Raw genomic sequence first — 22,115 nt, 5'->3', positions numbered from 1 at the left:
AATAGTTGTCTCTCTAGTTAGTTGTTATTTCTCTCACTTTTCTTTGCTTAAAATCTTCAGTTTGGAAGGTTATTATTCATCTCTCTGTTTTATTATAAATGTTCTGTTTTCTTTGTAACATTTTCCTTCTGCTTTACTTCTGAAAACCCTGGTAACTGGTAATATTAATTTCAAATTCTTATACTTCAGGGTTCTGACATAGAGACAGTGGCTTCAGAAAATGGAAGCACAAATGATAACCAGGAGTTTGTTTCAGAAGAATATGTTTCTTTGCAAGAAGAGGAGCAACCAATTGATTTGCAAGGTAAGATTTAAAAAGGGGAGCAGTTCCTTAAAATAGGTGTCTGTTGTAGCATTGGCACAAAATCAATATTTTTAGTAGTGTGTATACTTTGTAGGCCTCTGTGGAAGTACTTGCTTCATCAGTGTTATGAAAAATATTGTCATCAACTTTAAAAATATTTTTTCTTGAAGTAGATAAAACAATGTCTTTCAGTTTGTCAATACTTCAGAACTGTTAAAAGAGTATGCACTGGTGTTGCTCAAAGGAAGTTTGCAGAAGTGATACTGATGAAAGAAAGAGACCATATTAAACATCCCTTAAGAGTGTCATTGATCAAATAAGAGTATTTTTGTAGGAACCATCAATGCTTTTAAAACCAGAAAAAAACATTGTGGCACTGTGTTAGCACTTCTTGAGTTGGAAGTCTGGTGCATACTAATATAATGAAAAGCCTTCCACAGATTTAATACTCAATTTGTCAATATAAGTGTGAGAACACAGACTTGACAGGTTCAGTGTACACTTGACTAAGTTTAACTTTAGCCATGTTTTCAAATTCCTAACCTCTCATTGTAAAAACATTGTATTACATAATGACAAACTGGAATCTGATGGTTGTCAGAGAGACAATAAAAATGAGGTTTTAGTGTATTTTTACAAAAGACCTTCCTGGTATGAGTAGATAATAGCAATCTGTCACAATTGTATATATTTTAATATTGTATAGGACTGGGCATAAATTATGGGGTTCCTGGTTTTAATCCTGTGTTTGTTTGTTCTTTCCTCTTCTTATTGGTATAGCTCAGTGCAGCAGTGATGGAGAGATACCAGTTGTAGATAGTACTCTCTCTGCTTTTGAGGAAACTCAGACAGTTCCAGAGGTAAATGACCTTATGTTATTCAAAAGCTTCTTTAAGGCCTGTTTAACAGTGCCATGCAATATTCTGAAGGAATTAAAATAAAGACAGTTTTTCCCCCTTTTTTTAAAGCAGTAAGAATTCTTGCTATTTAAAACAATTACTTTATATTGTATATATCCAAATAATATGTGTTGTCCAATTTCCTAGGAAAATAAAGAAAAAATCCCTGATGATGGATCCTGTGTTGGAACTATTAGTGATGATTCTGACATTGTTACTCTTGAAGCTCCAAAACCAGAGGAAATTCAAAATCAGGAGGAAGCTCCAGCTGATGGTGAAGAAACTCGAAGTTCAGAGGATTTTAACATGGGTTCCTCTTCTAGCAGTCAGTATGCATTTTCCCATATAGAAACTGGTAAGAACAATCAGTTACTAAGGATTTGTGTGCAAGAATGTCTGGGGGAAAAATAAAATAACCTTCTTCATGTGAAAAGGGAAAAAATAGATCTTCTTGAGTACATGTCCAAGTATTTCCAGTTTCTAGGACAACTCTGGGTGTCCTAACTTGAAAACTTTGTTCCAGTGTGTATTAATTTCCAGTGTATTTTTCAGAGTTAAAATTAATTTTAGTTCACCAAATAATTCTAGGTTTTCTTCTGGCATTTTTAACTAGCAGCTGGGAAAGAATTGATTTTTGGGACCATAACTTGCAGCATAACTACAAGAACTTCTTTGCTTACCTTCATAGCTATGTAGAAGATATATATTTAATATACTCCCAGTACTTGGCAGAAAAACAACACGTGATATTCAGAAGGAAGAAGATGAATATTTGGCCAAACAAAAAAAAAAAAACAGACAAAAACCAGCAAACCCAAACAAAGAACCTTACTGTTATGTTACTCTTTCTAGTTCTCTGGTCCTCCTTTTTAATTCTGTTTGGCTGCTTATTTGTAATCTTTCCTGTTTTCTCAACACTCTCTAAAATTTCTGTGTAACTGCTTTTTACCTTTTGGTAAGTTTATTACAAGAGCAGGATTTTTTTTAAAATACTCTTTTATCTTAGAAATAGCAAAAGCATTGTTTAAGGTTCATGTATCTCTGTGGCATCTACTGGAATCAGAAAATGACAGCTAAGCCTCTGATTGTGACCAGTGATGCTTTGTAACAAAGCTGTTGTCTTCTCTTAGTCTTCTGGATGACTTGACTTAATTTTTAATTTAAAATTTGGTTGACTGTTTTTTATCTTAAGGCTGAGTTCTAAAAGTATTTTGGTTTTTTTTTCCCCCCATGTTTTTGTACACAAAAGCCAGTTGGCTGGTGAAGCTGAGGAAGATTCCTGATTGTGTAAGGGGCTGGGGAAATGAGGTGAAAGAGCATGTATCTCGCAGTCTTCCTTTCCAAGGTGGTGTGATTAAATTTGATCAGCTTGTGTAAAGCTGATTGCTTATGGCTTGCATGGAGTGTTCATAAAATTATGGGTGGCAATCTGACTTGATCTTACAGTGTTCCAAAGAGATGCTGAAAGCCAGTCCTTACTGAAGAATTTGGCTAAGCTGTCCCCCTTTTATTTTCCTTTTTGAAAAGTGCTACACTTACCCGTAACATTTATGTGCTTTTACAGAAATGTAAGTTGTGATCAGTAAGCTTTGTGATGCATTTTAATATGTCTGCTTGACCATTAAAGTGAATGTTTTTGATAGGATTCCACATTTGTGTGACTAGCAAAAATAATTTCTTCTTTCTAACTTCTGACTTCAGCTGGTTTCAGCACGGTGTTCAGTGCTGCGCATTTCATTTACCAAGTATTACAGGAAATGTCTGGAGTACTTTTGCATTTCTTTTAATGCCAAAGTTTTAGCAGTCAAAATTTCCGTGCCACGTTTTGGCAATGGAAATCTTTGTCATTTACTTAGCATTGAGTTTTCTGTTATGTTGGAAAAGGATAAGTTTCATAGAATCATAGAATTAGCCGGGTTGGAAGGGACCTCAGAGATCATCTAGTCCAACCCTTGACCCACCGGAGCAGTTGCTAGACCATGGCACTGAGTGCCACATCCAGTCTTTTTTTAAATGTCTCCAGGGACGGAGAATCTACCACCTCCCCGGGCAGTCCATTCCATAGCCTGATCACCCTCTCCGTGAAGAAATTCTTTCTAATATCTAACCTAAACCTCCCCTGGCACAACTTAAGACTGTGTCCTCTTGTCTTGTTGAAGGTCGTCTGTGAAAACAGTCCAGTTCCCACCTCGCTACAGCCTCCTTTCAGGTAGTTGTAGACAGCAATGAGGTCTTCCCTGAGCCTCCTCTTCTTTAGGCTGAACAGCCCCAGCTCTCTCAGCCTCTCCTCATAGGGCCTGTGCTTGAGTCCCTTCACCAGCCTGGTTGCCCTCCTTTGGACCTGTTCCAGGACCTCTACATCCTTCTTAAACTGAGAGGCCCAGAACTGGACACAGTACTTGAGGTGTGGCCTAACCAGCGCTGAGTACAGGGGAAGAAAATATTCTACAAAGATTTTCTGCCACTTTTATTTGCAAACAAATTCTTGCTTAGGCTGTTTTCACTGTGCAAAAGGAAATGTTTTAATATTGTTTTGTGAATCAAGTTGACTAGTGCAAGTGCTCATATACTGAAATTACCTGCATCTAGGCTTGGGACATGGCTGCAGAAATGTCAAAGAAAATAACATTTTTAAAAGATGCTCTTATTTCATCTGGTTTCTAGTGTAGCTCTGACACTTCAACATCATAGCAGAAGCTAGAATTTTGGACTGCTGCTGTGGTCACATTTGGTTTTATTTATATTAATATTCACCCTCTTAATGGTAACATACAGCTTTGTACCCAAGTCTTACAGCAGTTGTAAGGCAATGTCATTCTTCCCTGAAAATGTAATGCTGTTGACAGCTTGCCAGTAGGTCCTTATGAATATCTCAGACTGTCTTACAATTTTTTCCCTTTGATTTCTGATTGTCTACTTTGTTTTCCTTTCCTATACTTCATTGTCCAGTGTATATCAAAGAATTTTCCATTTGGCTTGAAGCAGCTTGTTCCTTAAGCACTTCTCTATTCCATGTGTGTAAGCTTCTTTGGCTGCTGAAAAAACTCATCTAAGCACTAATAACACCTGTCTGATGAAGTGTGTCCTGTGTAATCCTTCATAATGTCTCACCATTGCTTTCTAGTGAAAATAGGTGTCTCCTGACTAATTTCTGAGCACTGATCTTGTCCAGGATTGTAAAGTGTGTATCTGCTTAAATAACCAATTCTCAAATAATGTCTCTTTCTGCCGGGATATTTGAATTAATCTAAGAATCTGCATGTCAGATTTGCCTTTATTGCAGTGTCTTGGTCAGTCTGGTTTGACTAATTGACTAAAAATGATTTTTAAGTAAGAGAGGAAGTTATCTTTCATTATCTGACACATTGCTTGTCTGTGGAGTCTGAAATAAGAAATGTAATCCAGATACTACTTGGTAATATTTTGATTATTGATGAAATCACTTCTGTTTAAGTTCATTTTTTTAATTTAAGTGAAGAATTTTAGTTTATTTTAATGGGTAGTGCTGCTTGGGATTCCTGTCTATTCAGGGATGTGTTCGTGGCTTGGCTCAAACAAATGATTTTCAGTTGTGAAATTTTTAAGTACCAAAACTCTTTGTTTATCTTTTTACATTTGAGTGATGATCTCTAGTAGGGAAATGAGCAGCCAGATTTCTAGAAGGGGCATTAGTGCTGTAGTTGCAGGCATCAGATTCAGTGTCTGAGCAGGAGCACTTTGTCAGGTGCTGGAGGCTTCATTGATCACATCGAGGGTATTTAAGGCACGTGAATTAGGTACATGAATGTAGATGCTTGAAAGCTTCTTTTTCCCCCTGCTCCTCCTCCAGTGATATTTGCCCTGCACTTGAAAATGATGCTTTCAAGGCAGGAAGTTGAAATAATCATTATTTATATAATGGATTATAGATATGTATTGACAGTACATGCAGCAAGCATGTGTACCTCCAAGAGCAAGAAGCAATTACAGCTCTGCTTGTTATTTTTCCAGTTGGAATATATGGCTTTGAGGCCATAGGAACATAAACACACAAGTGGTATAATAAATAGCATTTTATAAAAATAGTATAAGATATTCTTTTAATGTTGAAATTTGTTCCTTTCTCAGATCTTGGCTGATTTAATTTTCCAAAACAGTCAGCTAAAAGATGGGGTTTGGAGTCAGTGTGTTAGGGAGGAGCAAACACAGGAGCACCTGAGTGGTTCTTTTCCTGTGCAGTAGTTGAAAATGACTTTTTTTGAAAGGTAGGTAAAGATAGTAGTAGTAGTATGTGATAGATACTGAATCTAAACAAAAGTACATATTTAAATCTATGCACGAATGCAAAGCTTTCTTTGGATATTTATAATACCTACATTAATGGAGCTTGAATGGAATTTTCTCTGCAGCTGCATGTAGATCACAAAATGAAGTGTTTTGAGACAATATAATATAACCATGTCTATCTTAGGAGGCTTTCTGTTAGTATTATTTTTTTAGCAAGCCTTGTTACTGCTCTTTTGTTGTAAAATAGTTCGGTCTCAGTGTCTGTAAGACCAGGGAAACTGAATTCTGAACCATTCTATGTGACAAGAATTTGTAGAGACAGAACATGCAGGTGCTTCTAGAGGCAGGATTGTCTGAAACAAACACTTTGTAATGAGTGAATGATAAAGTATGGGGAGGTACCATACAGCTTTTGCTGATAATTTTTTGATTCTGTCTTTTCTTTTAAAAAATGTTTAACTCTGGAGGTCAAGCGTTCCTTATGTGATATCCAGCATAAAACTAGCACACTGAGAATTTTTTTAATCAATGTTCTCCAAGATAAATCCCAAATTTTGCATAAGTATGAAGGATTTTGCTACTCAAATTGATTTTTAAAGCAACGACTCATGCATTTTAAAGGCTGCTCTTTGTTTTCAGTTTTTTCATCTCAGGGCAGCAACGAGGAATCGAGTAGCGATGAAACCAGCAATCAGTCCAGTCCTGCTGTACGGAAACGTCGGGCTAAGAGGAGGCTGACCTCGAGCTCAGAGGCTGAGGGGCTGGCACCTGCTGAACCAGAGCCTCAACCTCCCAGAGAAGAGCAGCACAAACGCCAGTTCAGCAGTGGCCTTAACAGATGCATCATCCTGGCCTTGGTGATTGCAATCAGCATGGGCTTTGGACACTTCTATGGTAAGTTTATAGAAAACCAAATACACAGAATCAAGATCTTGCATAACAAATACCATTTTATTGTGACTCTTCTTTTTTTCCTTGTTCTCTGCTAACAATCTGGACCTCTAAAAGATAAAAAGCAACTGGGAGTATATGGGTAGTACAGGGAGGCTATTCAGTGCTGTAGTTGTATTTAATATACTCTACTTCAAAATTAAATTATCTGTTTGATGGCCTTCCAGATAGAAATTTATTGTTCTCATATTACAGTGTGTAACCTTCATTTTACACCTCTTCTTGGGTTTGTTATTGGTTTTGTTTTTTTTTTTTTAAATATGTGCTCATTGTTCCCAGCAGTGTTCACACTGTCATTTCAAGCTTTTTCCCCCCATGTACTTATCTGGTAAATGTAAGAGGCAGACACATTTCTTACATGAGTTCATAGTATCAGTATTTTTCTCTCTCCAGTGTAGATGTATGCTGTAGTTGCCCTTGCAGTTGCAGAATAGTTTGGGGAATCCAGGGTATGAGCAGTTTTTCTATGCCTTGCCTGAAGTAAGCATTATATAGATTATTACATACATTCAACAAAACAGCAGAACTCATTACAGATCTAAATCTACATAGTGGAATCCTGATCTTCTGTATTGTGATAAAAATGGTGGCATTTATTTTTAATAGTAATTTTTCCAGTGCAGTTTTAATTTTATATGAAACTGTCTTCATAAGACTTGTGATTCAGTCGAGATTGGGAATACGATTCTAATTGGGTTTGATTTTGACTAATTGTTAGTGGTCTACATTTTTACTTTTAGTTTGCAATTTATACTAATTTTCACTCGACCCTGACTTGGTTTTTCATTCTTAGGTATACCTGAAGGTAAGAGTCTTGAGTGATGCATTGTGGATGCTGTGCTTGCATTAAGATTTCCTTTTTGAATTGTGCTTGTGTATGTGTACACACACATCCATATATGTATGCATACTTACATAAAAAGAAAGTTTTAAGATTTACCAGTGTATGCAGGATGACAGGAATGACTCATCCAGTTGTGTAAAATACTTATTTAGCAGCTGCTGCTTGTAGTAGCTGGTGTAAAAAATGTATTGATGCATATTGGCATGCTAGAAGCAGAGAGAAGCATGATTAGTAGACTGATCTTTAGTGCTTTGAGGTGGTAACTTGAGGTTTCGTTTCTGTTAATAATTTTGCTGTGTTTAAATTGGGGTTAATCATAAATATTGTCCTTCTGATGAACTTTGAGATCTATTGATGGGAAATACATTTTGGAAATGTACTTGGGGTCGTATCTTTATTAAAGATTCACTTGGAGTTGCTCATTCAGTGAATCTGTACTTCTAAATAGAAATGGTCATAGCAGCATTCTTAGCAGAAAGAAGGCAACTCTGTGTGGCTTTAGGGTTTGCTTCTCAAAGTGAAAGTTCATGGTTATGTGTCAACTTATCTTTCTACCACTAGAAAGAAAATCAAACCCTGCTTTCTATCTACCTGGTTCTTGTTTCTTTTATGCACAAATTTGCAAAAGGAAATCCCTCTCCCCAGAGGACTGCCTTGTTTTGGTTTTTTTTTGGATTCAGCTTGTAATGAATGTTTTCCACAGCAGTGTTTTAATATTAGCCAAGCTGTTATGTAAGCAGATTGGAAAGCTTTACTTCTTATGAAATTATTGTTTTGGGAGGTGCAGGAGTGGTGTGTTAATGGTGTCAGGGTAGTGTTTTCTCTTTAGCCAGGGCTTCAAGACACCTTTAGGACTTCTCAAGATGTAGAAAGCAACTGGGATTAGATTTTAATCAGTAATTGCACCCTAATTAGTATTAAACTGAATTAGCTGGCTTTAGGATGCTCTAGGAAGATGTGAAAGAGGGCAAGCTTTCCAGGAATATAGATTACTGAAGGAGATAAAGTTAGGAAGGAAGTCCATGCCAGAAGTTTATCTTTATGCATATTCAGGTATTTAATTTTATTCTTAAATTGGTAGCTGCAAAAGGGATTTTTGCTGTAATGCCAGGGATTTGGATACATTCCTTCAAGATTCTGGTCAAGTTCCAGCTGGCAGCAGAAATCAGTTACTGAGGGATGGTACCTAATCTCTACGTGCCTTTTCAGTGTCTTTGCTGCCCTTTCTGTGTTGCTAAATAGAATTTTTGCTGACTGTAATTAGATTACAATTCTTGATAAGAAACAAGAGTTTAAGAGGCTTGCTGTAATTCAGGTTGCTCTTAACATGAACACTTTACACTAATTGATGATTTTTAAGAGGCAGTCTTCAGCTTCCTAGGATCAATGAACTTCTTCAAAAGTGTCTATAAAACATAGAGGCTAAATTTACTCTTAGTATACTTAAATTAAATTATGCAAGGATCTATACTTCCAGTGTTTATTAAGACTCTGCAAACTTAAAATCATTGCTTTCCTTCAGCTGAATGGAGCTGAAGTTCAACTTGGTTTAATAGAGCACTGTGTTTTTAAGTTCATACTTTTGACAATACATTAAATAGAAATAAAGAGCAAAAAAATTCCTCAGTGTACAAGTATCAATAGATTTTCTTGTTAAATGATACACCCCTCCATTACAAACAGAACTCCATGTAGAGTGCATTGGTTTTGAAAGACAATTGCTGTAAAGCCATCTGCTATAGAGTTCACTGAAGAGAATCTTTCTAAAAGCAAATAAATAAAAACTACATCAGGATTTACAGTGTATAGATAGGGAAGTACCAGTAAAGAAATTTTACTTGACAGAGAAGATTGGTGGCTAGTTCAGTGAAGATTTTTTTTCTGAAAAACAGTGTCTCAGCCTTTATCTGACAATTAAAAACCAGGAGATTTTCTTACTTTTCAGCCTTCGCTCATGGGTAAGAATGACAAGATAGGGCCTGCATATACTTATACAATACTTATACCATTGTGCATGGAAGTTAAGATACTGTGCCAATATCCTCCTCTTTATGTAACTTAACAGTAAAAGTTGTAGTTCTAAAATGGATAATGCATGGAGTAATGGTGTCTTTATCCTGATTGGCTTGCATGTCACTAAAAAACCAAGATGACACATATCCTTTCCTGCATAACCTCTGTTGGTTTGTTTCTAAGTAATTTCTTTGTAGTGTTCCATAATTCTTTCATTTGTTATCATGAAATAAGACAGTGTAACAGTGAATTTTTGGGCCTGTTTGACCTTTTGCCATTGGAAGAACCAATATTTAACAATCTGGTTTTATAATCTTTTATTTTGTTACAGCTAAACAGTTACTAGTAAGTACTGGGAAGAAATTGCAAGGTAGGAATGCTTTTGAATTTTCAGAGAAAATTATGATTATGTTCATCTGTTCCTCTAATGACCTAATGTAAGTCAGACTATCAAAAGAAATTTTATTTCACTTTGTAGGTACAATACAGGTCCAGAAACGTCAGCAGCTGGTGACAAAGACACGTGAATTCAAGGATCTGAAGGATGACCTTTACCAGTGCCAACAAGAGCAAGGAGATAAAGTGCAACAGAAAGTGGGGGTAGGTACAAATTTAGCTGGAAGTCATTGGATTACTGTCATTATGTGTACAGTTAACACAAAGTGAAATTAATTTATTGCAGTATCATTACATTTCTTTAAGATCTTTCTGACAATGTAATTTTTCTTGATATTTATATTTTGGTCAAATTTGTTACTGGAATGTGTTTAAACATGTGGGTTTTTATATGTAATCTAGGAGTTATCTGGACAGAGATTCTCTTTCCCTGTGGCATAATGCAAGGTTGTCATTAGTAAAGACAGCTGATACAGAACAAGCTGGTATAAACCTATTTGAGGCTGAGCCTACAGGTTTTGTGGATTTGCTTTCTAAATTGTCAGTGGCTATTTTTTCTAATACCTAACCTCTACTTTTATACTTTTACAGAGGGAGGATGAGGGAGTGGGGTTTTTTTGTGTGTGTTACCTTTTTAATTTTTTTTTAGTTTTATGTTGCTGATAGCAGCATCTACATGTTTAGTTCTAGAGTTTGTCAAGGATTCCAAGAGACTGGGAAGATCCTTTTATGTTAGGTTATAGTTATATGAAGACACATTTTCAGCAACATTTGGTTCAAAATAATTTCCTGAATTTCTGTCTCAGCTGTTGAATGCCCTTGCTTCTGCTGATGTATTTAGTTTTGTAATCTGTAAACCCAGTTTGCTGAACATAAATAAACAGCAAACACAAACATTTCCATTTCTTTTTTAGGTGGATGAATTAATGTACCCAGTTTCCTATGCTTCAGCTAGTTAAGCCAATGCAAGGGAGGGGTGATGACCTCTGCTTGGAAGGGGAGCCTCTCACATGATCTTTGTTGCCAAGAAAGTGTTTGTGTGTCTGAGATAAACAAACTAAGCTCTATTTTTGCATCTTGCTGCACCACATGTGACTGCATCCAAAATGACAAACTCTGTCTGGGCTACCTTTACTCTTTCACCTTTCCAGCTGAAATTGTAACAATTCTGATTGTAGTATTTCTGCTTGTTTTCTTTTTGTTTGTATTAATTAGTCACTCAAGGGAGATCTTGCCACATGTTTGACCTCTACTGAAGTAGTGAAGAAATCCTTTGAATCTCAAAAAAAAAGCCTTGCTGCTGAAAATCAGCATTTAAGAGAATCTCTAGAGAAGGAAGAAAAAGCTTTGGCCTCACTGCAGGAAGAATTAAGGAAGCTAAGACAACAAATTAGAAACTTAGAAGATAAAGGTAGTAGCACCGAGTCTATTGTAATAGAAAATCAGAAGCTAAGGGAACATTTGGAAGAAGAAAAGCAAAGAAACCACAACTTTCTTAGGCAAAAGGAAACACTCTTTGCAGAGGCACAGATGTTAAGGAGAGAACTGGACAAAGAACGTCTTGTTACAGAAGGCCTAAAAAAGGAACTAGAGCAGTTAAGTTCTCATCAAACACCTGACAGTGCTAATGATGATGATGATGATACATTAAGAGCAAATCAAGAAATAGAAACTCTGCGAGGAAGACTGATAGAACTAGAGAAAAAGTTAAACTTCGAGCAACAGCGTTCTGACTTATGGGAGAAGCTGTATGTGGAAGCAAAAGACCAAACTGAAAAACAAGAAATGAATGAAAAGGGACAAAAGAGAGGCACAAAAGGGCAAAGTAAGGCTAAAAAGAAATCAAAGGAATCATTTTTTGGTTCAGTTAAAGAAACTTTTGATGCCATGAAGAATTCCACGAAAGAGTTTGTAAGACACCATAAAGAAAAGATAAAGCAGGCTAAGGAAGCAGTGAAAGAAAACCTGAAAAAGTTCTCTGATTCTGTAAAGTCTACATTTAGACATTTCAAAGATAGCACAAAAAACATCTTTGATGAAAAGGAGAAGAAGTCAAATGATAAAAGATATGAGGCAAACAAGAAAGCTCGAAATTTTTACCGAGAACATAACACTTATGAGAACCTGAAGCACATGCATTACAGGGCACCTGACATGACAAAAGAATTCAAAGATGGCAGAAAACACCAGTTTACAACATTTGAAAAAGATAAAGATTCACAGAAATGTCTCAATGATCCTTTGTGTAATAGAAAACATAATTTTGTCCTAAAGGGCTGCTCTGGTATTTTTGAATGTGCTCATCAAGAATTTCTAAGTCTCTTTAACAGAGAATCGGATCCCATCAGGGTGGATGAATTTAGTCGGCTAATGAAAAAGTATTTGCAGCAGGTTGTACATAACTTTCATCACTGGAGAGAACTAGAAAATTTCATCGATAAATTTTTTCATAATGGGGTATTTATTCATGACCAGATGCTGTTCACTGATTTTGTTAATGATGTCAAGGACTACCTGGAAGATATGAAGGAATATCAAATTAGTAATGAAAAGGTTTTTGAGGATTTGGACAAATACATCTACAGATACTACTTTCATTATGATAGTTCACCCCAGTATGGACCCAGGTTTGTTCCCATGTTTCCTGAATTTGTTAGCACGATGAAGTAGTCTTTGTAAAGACAAGTAGTGTCTTTGGTCTTCTGTTATGTATGTGCATACATGCATTGAAAGACTTTCTGAGGGACTCAGTGGAAATACTGGGTTGTGTTATATAAAGTGGATCTGGAGTTTATGTATCTGTAGTCTGTGAAGGCATAACAGAACTTACTCCTGTGCTGGTGGTATTCAGTGCAAAGCATTTAAATCAAGGTGCAGTTCCTCAGTCAGGTTTCTCTTTTGGGCTTCTATTGCTTATTATTTCGTGTGTGCTATTGGAACAGCCAGGCTGAATACTTAACTACTTTGGGGTTACTAAATAATATGCAAGGTAGTACTTTCTCTTACTGAAAGCTGAACCATGAGGAACCTACTATTATCAGCTACAAAGTAGTCTTTTTAATCTATAGTTTTAGCAAACACATGGCATAAGTTTTATAGTCCCAGTACTTCTTACTTATTGTTAAAATTAACTTGAATTTTGGATTAATTTGAATAATTTTAAATACTTGAATTCAGTCTGCAGAGAAACATGATTTCAAATTTATTTACTGATAGTGTTGTACAGAAGCTTGCATGATACTGAGGATGAAAATGGCCTTAGCTTAGTAGAAGGGTAGAGACACTGGTCATATGGTAACAGCATGCAGTACAATGGGACTGTCTGTATCAAAAAACTGCAGTAGGTGAGTGATGGGGGTTTGTCAGTGTCCCCTTTCTGTATAAATGTTCTGTATAAATGTACACAAAAGCTTCTGAAGTGCCTAGGTTTATACAAAGCAGGCTTTCCCTAAGGGTCTGTGAAGTTTTCACTATTTTTATTGGGCAGAATGGAAAAGAATAACTGAAAAAATAGATTGAGACCTCATTCCAAGCTTCACAGTAGGGATAATTTGAAGAACTTTGAGGAACTAGCTGTAGAGCATTTTTATTTTTAGAAAGAATTTTTGAAATATGCTATCTAATCTATGGTTTAAACAAATACATGCTCCCCCCTCCCCCGTTTTGCTTACAAGAGAAAGGACTAATTCTTATTATGAATTTTATTCATTTCAGTCAAGCTTCACATGCTAAAAGCTGTTCTTGACAATATAATTGTGTTTCAAAATGCTTTTTGAAAGATGCTTTTGTAAGAAAAGTAATAAGCTTTTGTTTACTCCTTGCAGTCGACCCAAAAGGCCACCTTTTACACAAACTGAAAATTCCAGACATGAAAAACAAGCTCAGAAGTACCAGCACCGTAATAAAAGAGAAGGTAAATGGCATAAACATGGTCGCACTAATGGAAGACACATGGCAAATCTTGAAATAGAATTGGGCCAATTACCCTTTGATCCAAAATACTGAGTAATTTATGGTAAAATTAAGCTTAGAATTCATAATTCGTATCCTCTCTGGAAACAAAGCAGCAGGATGCAAGTTTTTTCTCTAAACAATTTGATTTTTACACATTTTTGTTAAAAGGCAGAAGTCAGGCTTTCTAATTTGCATACTCTGTATTGCTGCTTTTAACTGTTCTTTGGAAGTGATGATAGTTTGGGTGCCAGCAGTATTGTTGCAGAAACTAGGCATGCAATGACTCTGTATGTGAAAAATATGCTTAATTGCATTCCATTAGAGTAGTTCAAGCTTGAGTCATGCATAACATACCAATAATTAATTCCAACGTTTGATTTACTAACTTCATCTCATCCTTCAAAAAATAGGCCTACATTATGGTAATGATTGTTAGTGTTTTGTAATCTTATCCTTGCTTCTTGTCTTTGGGGGGGGAGTCCAGAAGCCTGTTGAATTGTAAAGAATTTGCTGTGCTACATTCTAATCAGCTTGCTGATTTGAGCACTTGAAATGTCTTGCATATCTGCATATTGTGGAACAAAAATAAAAAGTCAATTGTGGGTAAAAGTCTTTATTTATAAAACAAACTTAGCATAGCTGTGCAGTTATATAAAAACGGTCCAGTCCTGTGTAATTTCTTATTCAATAGTCATATGGCAACTTTGGTCTTCCTGATATTTTCTAGTGCTGTAACATACATAGGTCAGCACCCCCACCCTGTCATACAGCTGCTGAAGCTGCCCCAGGAAGAGGTGTGGGTGTCCCCAGGCAGCCCATGGCTGCCTCATCAGACTCCCCCATTTGACTTACCCAGTGTCAAGACTCTCTACTCAGTCCCTTCTGCAGAGCCAGATCTTCTAAGCATAGTACTGCTGTGCAAAACTCATCTTTAAGCCTAGAAACTGATCCTCAGGTATGGTTAATTCCAGTTTTTTTCCTGTAGACATAGATGTGGCTTCCAACTCGTCCTTGAGGTACATGAGTGTGAAAGACAGTGGCTGTTTTCTCATAGCCCCATAAAGCTAGAAATGATGATATTTCCTGTAAATGAACATACATTAGTTTGCACAATCAGAAACTTTAGTTAGGAGCATCAGAACAGTGTTCCAGAGTCTTCTGAAAATCATCAATTCAACTGTCCCCTGGAAGTTTTATCCTGTATTTTGGGAAAGATTGCTTGAAAAAGAGGTACCAATCCTGTCTGGAGTCAATATTCCCCAGATGCTGTTGTTCTGAATACATGAACTTCATAAAAGAATTGGGAGAAAAAAGATATTTTGCAGGCATTTTTACTTTTCTTTGTTAATTGCTTAAAAGTATGTGGTTCCAGTGACAGATCACAGATCTGTTTTTACTTTGGACTGAGGGAGAATTCCACAAAACGTGACTTTATGGGATAAAGAATTTGCACACAGAAGAGTGCACACATGAATGTTAAGTAATCTATACTTATATTATTGACTAGATGGGCTCAATTTTCATTTAAGCTGTGTTTTAAAAAGTTGTGGATAACTATTTTAAAAAATCTTGACTATAACCCCCCCCCTGTAATTTATTTGTAACTTCCACACTAGTTTGTTTCCTCATCCTTTGTTACCATACCTGTTCCAGCACACTGAAGAAGATCAAGTGACTGGGTAATAATGTATTGTTGTAAAACTCCTTATTAAGCCACCCAAGTGGATTAGAGTAAAATACATCTGCTTCATCAATATAGCTCTCATTCCCACTTAGATCTGGGGGACACTGAAGGAATCTCATTTTTAGAGGACAGTGAACATGACTAGAGGGAGGAAAACAAAACAAACACTTCAGGATTAGCTGACCAGTACCTAAGGTTTAAAATTACTCATAACTTAAAGATCCTGCAGTCAAAACAAAAATTAAATAATTCTTCCCATCATCCCCCCCCCATGCCCCCATTATTTTCTTTCCTTCTATACTTCATATGAAAGCAAAGATAGAACAAGTGGATTTGGCTCCGAACTGCTGGGACTACTTTTTAGCAGTTCACTAAAAGCAGATTTATCTTAAAGTACCATTAGCATAACATCAGTTTCTTAAAAAGGTTTTTTTCTATATCAGTGTCACTGTTTGTATCTCCTTTAATGTTTTGTTTACTGGCTAGGATCTACTGCAAACTTTTTGCAATAGTGACTTCAGTCACTGTATATTGTAATTACGTTTCTTAAGTCTCTAGCAGCATAAATTAAACTTAGTACCTTTTGGCTGTAACAATTACTCTTTAGTTTTGCTACAAATACCATAACAAAACAATACAAATTACTTTCACAAGCCATTTGCTGCATGTCCTCATACAAAACTTTAACAAGCTTAGATGGTGAATTTTTTTCTGTGATATAAACATTTAGCTTATTCCCCCTATTCATTCTCTTTTTAAGTCTGCAAAATCAAAACTCTTTCTGTATTCTTCTACCCATCTCAATTTAAGCTTAGGAAAAAAAAAAAGTCAATTGCTGTAGAAGTGTATGGTTGTTAATGTAGGACAGTCCTAACTATTTTAATACCTGTAAAATGGAGTAGAGTGGCATGGCATCATGATGAAGACAGAAGTATTTGACTGGTGGGAGTCAGAACAGAGGTGCTGAATGTGACTCATAACATCCAGAGAGCCTCGCTGGTGAACCAAACCTGTGTACAGGGCTGGCAGTAAGTTTGATAAAAGCAGGAAACCTGCTGCAGATTTCTTCCAGGCTTTCAGGTGTTTCAAAGAATACCCTAGAAAAAGATTGGAGTAAGTTTTAGTGATAAATCCTAACAGTTCCACACACTTTTTGAATGCTTCATAACTTACTGGAAAACTTTACTCAGTTTATAACAATAGCTTGCTCTGAGGTATTTTAGTAGTGTTCTTCCAGTCTTTGCTCCTTAAATGGAAATGCAGAGTTTAGACTTCACCCTTATTAACTCTTGGGTTTAACAGTGTAAATGTTAAGCTGATTCCTGTCTTTTGAATGACACAAGTACAATTCCAAAGTTAGTGCTTTGTCTCTCTAGAGCTAAATTATAAATTCTCGTGAGGAAAAACCAGTCCACTCAGTATGCTGGATTAATGGTATGTGGTGATTTACTGATGTGTTCTGATGCACACATGTCCAAGTAGTGCCAGAATAAATGCCAAATGCATGTTCTTTGGTATTATGGCTGTGGTATTCTTTTTATTCAACATGCTGAAAGCTACAGCATTCTCTTCTTGTTACTAAATTTTGAGCTACTACCCTTGGAAAAGCTTCACTCCTCTATTTTTTCCCATCTCCCCTCCCAGCTTTTCTTGAAGGGGCTAATAATAGGATGACATTTCTGCTGCTGGGAGATAGCTATATAAGCCTGTTTCTCACAATCACAGCTTGGATGAACCTGGCATAGAAGCCAGATGCACATTATAAACACTCTGGAAACCCTTATTAAGTCAGTATTAGGAGATAAAAATACTTTATACAGCCTAGCTCTGTAACCACCTTTACTGAATCGCAAGAAACAAGGTTGAATAGGCCTACATTGAGTATTAATAGGTTCTCTTTAGGTAAAAATTATTTAACAGGAAGGTTGCAAGACATTTTAAATCAATGCTTACCACAAAAAACCATGCAAAATGGTAGTACTGGATAGATGAATCTAAATTCCTTATGGCTTAGCATGCTGTAATAAAACAGACACAATGCTACAGCAATGAAATTAAATGTATTAGTTGTACTGACAAATATATTTTAGAGCATGGAGGCCTGTAAGAAAAGCACTTGCATGTACTAAAAAGCTTTTGGCATTGAAGCAGTTTAGAGTAAAAATACAAATGTCACTTTTAAGAACGTAATGAGTACATCTGAATTAAGATTTTTTGGCAAGTTTAAACCAAACACTAATAAAAGTACCTGGCTACTAATCTAGCTTTTAAGTGGTTTGATTCTATGACTAATAAATACAACTTAGGTAGAACTTCACCAATTTGCTTTCTGTAATAAAATACAATAAAAAGTGAGTGGCAAGTTAGGATTCAAGTACACATTGGTATCTAACAAAGTAACATTCACCTCTGCTAATGGAGCTTTACACACTTTCCCATGAAAATGTGGGGGCTTTTTTTGGTAATGGGCATGAAACAGGTTCTTACAAGACTAGGAGACAAAGGCCTAAAACAAATAAAGCAACATCTAGTTTTGAGCTGAACTTGAAGAAGAGATGGCATTTGTGGTCTTGCTACTGTTTTGCTGTATTCTGTTACTATTTCAGTGCAATACCATTTATTACTTGGTATTTCTTAATTTTGCCATATCTTTTCTTGCCTGAAAGTGTTTCTATTGTTTAATCTACCATTAATTCTGATGCTTTAGTAATAGTTTACCTTCTCTTCCATTTCTCAACTTGAGAGTCCAGTCCTATGATAAATATTAAGAGCTGTGTGTAGACTTGTGAATAGAGTAAGTCTTAAGAGTCCTAAGCATCTCTCATCTTACTGGGGCTGTTTTAAAGAACCAAATGAAATGTTATGTTTGTTAACAGGCATCTAGTGAACACAGTTCTCCACCTATTGTTACTTAAATACCTGTTATGTGATTGTGTGGGTTTTTTCATTTTCCATTGAATTTCATGCTGAACTACTTCATTCTTTAAGGGTCTAAGCAATTCTAAAAATACATGTTTAATAACAAGAAGTAGTATTACATAGAATTCTATGAAGTAATTTATAATTGACTGCTTTTCTTGGCGTATTTGAATAGTTTAAATTTTCTATCACTTAACCTTAACACTGTGCTTTTTTGTTCTAGAGAGAACGTGAGCTTTGAAAAGAACACAACCAGTGAAAGACAGTGGTTACACTTAGGAGAAATTACCTGTATATCAACACTGTCCAAATCACTGTCATTAGAAAGATGTGATACCTTTTTGGTGCCAGAACACAGCCATGAATAAAGAAAGGCAAATGGGTACCCAAGATGACTGGTAGTCCCTGAGTGAAGTACCAATGCCAAGGGTGAGATCCATAAAATGTTCCCAAATTCTGCAGCACGTTGAATTTCAAGAAGTTCAGCTGAACCAGTACCCACTGGGAAATTTAGGGGAGGAGAGTAAGTTAAATACAAAACCGAAGTGAAAACCAACAACTAAATTATATGACAGTCATCACTGGCCTTCACCTTAATTCATTCTTGGTTTTTCTACTAAGACTTCCTATATTTAGCAATTAAACACAGAAGTGTGTAAGTTTTGTCATTTGTTGATTACTATTCATTTATTGAGAGCTGAGCACACTGAGTAACAGTCTGTCATTTAAAATATCTGAGAAGTCAGTGTTGGAGGGTTTATAGTGTACCATATATTTAGAGATCATAAGCCAGACACAGTCACAGAAGTTGGAGAATTCTGAAATATCTATCCATGTTAAAATGATATGATATGATAAACTTCTGATATGTCAAGTTGAAAGCAACTTACCTCACCAAAAAACACACGGTCAATTATTAAAGAGGCTCCTACTGTGACCAATCTGCAAAAATGGAAAGTTGGTTGCACTGATACTGCCTAAATTTCTCTTGTATCAGATTCTGCTTTTTTCCAAATAGCTTTCTCTCCAAATAGATTCTCTCCCTGAAGAGTTAGTTTTTTTTAATCTCTTCTGAGATTATCCATACTCATAGCCATCATCTGGTATCCTTGGAACAATCCCAGGTTAAGCTGGAATGCTGTCTATGTACCATGCTCATAAAATCTCTCCTAGTGCTTTTTTGCAGCATATACATGAATTTAAAGGAAGCCTGCCCCTTCTTTAAACTTTTGTAAAAGGACTTTGGTTTTTATTCTCCTTGGTGTGGGTTGTTTTTCTGTTTCGTTTTTTTTCACAGGAAATCATCTTTTTTTTAATTGCCTGCCTTTTCAGTGGTAAAAATTAATCCACAGCTATGCCCAGTCATAGTTTAAATTCAGAAATAAACTTACCCAACTGGAATGAAATTGTGTAGGATGAGGTCTGCTTTCCTCTGTTCTTGCAAAAAATGACTGAAGACCAGTGGTATCCAGGGGATAACAGCAGTGGGACGAATAACAGCTGCAAGGGCTATCAAGACTAAATATTTGCAACTAGAATGAGATATAAAGATATATATGAATGAGATATATAAAAAGAGTTTATGAAAATATTTGGTTGATTCTTTTGCCAACAGTGACACTTTAACAATTTAAATACTATTGCATGTGTGACCAAAAATTTTTCATACTGCACATAATCTTGATTCTCTCACTACAGATACTCTGTTTTCCTTGGAAGGCTGACACCTGTACAATTCCTTTATTAGCAATTGAGTTGCTAACTCAAAGCACATACTTGCTTCAAAATAGACAGCTGGTAAAGAAAGTTGTGACCACAAATTCACTTCTGTCCCAACCCAGACATACTTTTATTATCTCTTTCCAATTGAGCACAAATTCCAGTCGTATAAAGTCTCCCATAAAGTGATAATTTGCATGAGGGAACTGGAGAATAGTAGTTTTATTTACTAGCTATATCATGGCTTCAAAATAATTTCTAGAGGAAATGTCACAATGCTGTTCTTTGCTACATGAATGAGGTGGGTTTGGTTGCCTTTTATTTTAAGATAAAAGTTTAGCATTTTAGATGGTATCATTAGATTTGTGTTATCGCAAGCTAAAAATGATGAGCACTGTTAGTTAAAAGTTTCTTACCTGTTCCCCATCTTTGAACCTTTTATTGGATAGTAGGACAGAGCAAAAATGGTAAGCTGAGTTTCCATGGTGTTTGTTAGAGTTCTGGTACAGGAATACCATGTAAACCAGGAACACAGCTGGCAGAAGTACTGAAAATAATTACAACAGGACGTACAGGGAGAAATGTCAGAACAAGTTCTGTAGTTTTAAATGAAGGTATTAATTATTCATTGTGTAGCTTACCATTGTGCTGCTGTTTACACTGCTACAGTGTTTATTAACATGCAGAATTTTTTAAAGGCTGATACTTACCACACATCTTGCTGTTTCTGCGTTTTCGAGGTGTTGCACTAATGAGTAAAGCTTCACATCAGCAAAAGCTGCCAGCACTGCCTGTGCTAGTCTAGGAATCCATATCTGTGTTAGCAGAGAGAACACTTTACTTGCAACAAACCTGTTAAATTCCAGGTGAATTACTTCAGACATAAAAATAGTAAGTGTTTATTCTCTATTGCTTTTTATGTAAGATCCTTTGATATGAATAATATTTCTGCCAAATCAAAGACAATGTTCAGAAGTTGGAAGTAGAATTCCTTACTTTTTATCTCCAAGAGAAGACAAAATGGGCTCGTTACTGAGTTTAGTATACGAATGTGTTATTAAACACTTGGGAAAGCTGAACCACTGAGCAATGATGATGTAGTGGCAAATGTGCTATGAAACTTTAGGAGATTGATGAAGGCCAAGAATAATCCTCTGCAGCTATGGGTGTCAGTACTGTGCCCAGGACCCTGTGAATGAATTCTGCACCAGTGAGATCTCAGCTCCTCTGTCTCTAATTGCCATATTCAAAGCTTTGTGTTTTACCTGGCCAATGATAAAAATACACTGAGTTTAAATACATTGCTTTTAAATTGAATTTTAGTAGATGTGTTTTTGATTATACTCACCAGCAGCTGAACATCATCCTTAGCCAGAAGTTGTAAAGCTTTGTAGATAGTTGCAAAGATCAGGGGGTAGGAATAGCCTCGTAAGGCATTTGCCCATTCCCAGGTCAGGTGGCCATAATTACTGATGTTAAGGAGAGACTTTGAACAACTGCGACAAAGTTTCTGTTCGCTTTGTGCAATTCTCGGATTCGTCCGGGCCGAGACAATTCACCCTTGTGGCCAGGAGAAGGGGGGTTCTGTCACTGGCCAAGCTTACCCCTTGCTGCCGCGAAAATCTGTGTCGGAACCCTGATGCGCTTCCCCCACTCCCCGCACCGCGGCCGTGACTCCCGGTACCAGGGGAAGAGGAGCCGTGTCCCGCTTTCAGCCGGCCGGAGGGAACACGGCCTCGATTCCCGAGCTTTTCGGGAGGGTGCTAGCGTGGGGACCGTGAGGGTCGGCACCCCCAAGGATATTCGAAGACCATGCGGTGCGCCACCTCCAGCGACTGCCAGTACTCATCGGGGACGAAGCTGGTCTGGACCAGGAAACAGTTCAGAGCCCGCAGCGCCACGCTCAGCGCCAGCAGCGGCGCGGTCCCGCCGGCAGCGCCTGCGAGAGGAGGAGGAGGAGGAGGAATGGCTGTCAGTGCCCCTACGAGGGACCCGCCGCCCCGCCCCTACCCACCACCCAGCCCCACTTACCGGCGCCTCGCTGCCCGGCGGCTCCCTCGGGCGCGCTGTACCGCACCGACCGCCGCCTGCGGAGCCGCACCGCCTCCGGCCTGCGCTCCCGGACCCGCGCCAGCAACTCCCCGGCCGCCTCCATCGGCGGGGGCG

The 22,115-nt window shown here is 37.1% G+C and overlaps 2 protein-coding genes across 13 annotated transcripts in view; one reads left to right on the top strand and one right to left on the bottom strand.

Annotated features, from left to right (window-relative positions):
- Positions 1-19,729, top strand: part of CCPG1 (cell cycle progression 1) — a 30,065-nt gene extending 10,336 nt beyond the window's left edge. For 2 of the 8 annotated variants that reach the window (XM_030457329.1, XM_030457337.1), the window contains exons 3-12: positions 190-304; positions 1,085-1,164; positions 1,351-1,558; positions 2,453-2,548; positions 6,109-6,363; positions 7,214-7,225; positions 9,609-9,647; positions 9,756-9,877; positions 10,889-12,300; positions 13,498-14,276. In XM_030457329.1, coding sequence (XP_030313189.1) covers positions 190-304; positions 1,085-1,164; positions 1,351-1,558; positions 2,453-2,548; positions 6,109-6,363; positions 7,214-7,225; positions 9,609-9,647; positions 9,756-9,877; positions 10,889-12,300; positions 13,498-13,678 — 2,520 coding nt within the window. In that variant the 3' untranslated portion in view covers positions 13,679-14,276. Of the gene's footprint in view, positions 1-189; positions 305-1,084; positions 1,165-1,350; positions 1,559-2,452; positions 2,549-6,108; positions 6,364-7,213; positions 7,226-9,608; positions 9,648-9,755; positions 9,878-10,888; positions 12,301-13,497; positions 16,400-18,453 lie in introns of those variants that run through there. The other 6 variants (XM_030457332.1, XM_030457333.1, XM_030457330.1 and 3 more) reach the window with 6 other exon arrangements.
- PIGB (phosphatidylinositol glycan anchor biosynthesis class B) lies at positions 14,562-22,115 on the bottom strand. Of its 5 annotated transcripts, none has more exons than XM_030457339.1 (12): positions 22,061-22,115; positions 21,753-21,869; positions 21,298-21,415; positions 20,660-20,764; positions 20,366-20,496; positions 19,622-19,762; positions 19,121-19,172; positions 18,520-18,731; positions 17,265-17,329; positions 16,198-16,408; positions 15,272-15,452; positions 14,562-14,710 (listed from the first exon to the last, which is right to left on the bottom strand). In XM_030457339.1, the coding sequence occupies exons 1-12, from the start codon at positions 22,102-22,104 to the stop codon at positions 14,579-14,581; spliced, it is 1,509 nt and encodes a 502-aa protein (XP_030313199.1). In that variant the 5' UTR covers positions 22,105-22,115; the 3' UTR covers positions 14,562-14,578. The 5 variants fall into 5 exon arrangements, with proteins under 5 accessions (XP_030313199.1, XP_030313200.1, XP_030313198.1 ...); XM_030457340.1 differs by having other exon boundaries at positions 21,753-21,871; positions 22,081-22,115; XM_030457338.1 differs by having other exon boundaries at positions 21,753-21,888; positions 21,981-22,104.

The sequence above is a fragment of the Calypte anna genome, chromosome 10 (assembly GCF_003957555.1).
Source record: "Calypte anna isolate BGI_N300 chromosome 10, bCalAnn1_v1.p, whole genome shotgun sequence".
In the NCBI taxonomy this organism is placed as follows: Eukaryota; Metazoa; Chordata; class Aves; order Apodiformes; family Trochilidae; genus Calypte; species Calypte anna.
The sequence above is the reverse complement of the archived record's forward strand: the minus strand, read 5'-3'. Positions and strand labels throughout refer to the sequence as shown.

What these genes read in the sequence shown, in the direction of transcription:
- PIGB (XM_030457338.1), bottom strand. Translation starts at nt 22,104, where the DNA reads ATGGAGGCGGCCGGGGAGTTGCTGGCGCGGGTCCGGGAGCGCAGGCCG. An exon ending in TGGACAGTGTTGATATACAG is followed by an intron (nt 17,330 to 18,519) that starts GTAATTTCTCCT and finishes GTTTTATTACAG; the next exon opens with CATGCTAAGCCATAAGGAAT. An exon ending in ATTTTGCATGGTTTTTTGTG is followed by an intron (nt 16,409 to 17,264) that starts GTAAGCATTGAT and finishes ATCTTTTTCTAG; the next exon opens with GGTATTCTTTGAAACACCTG.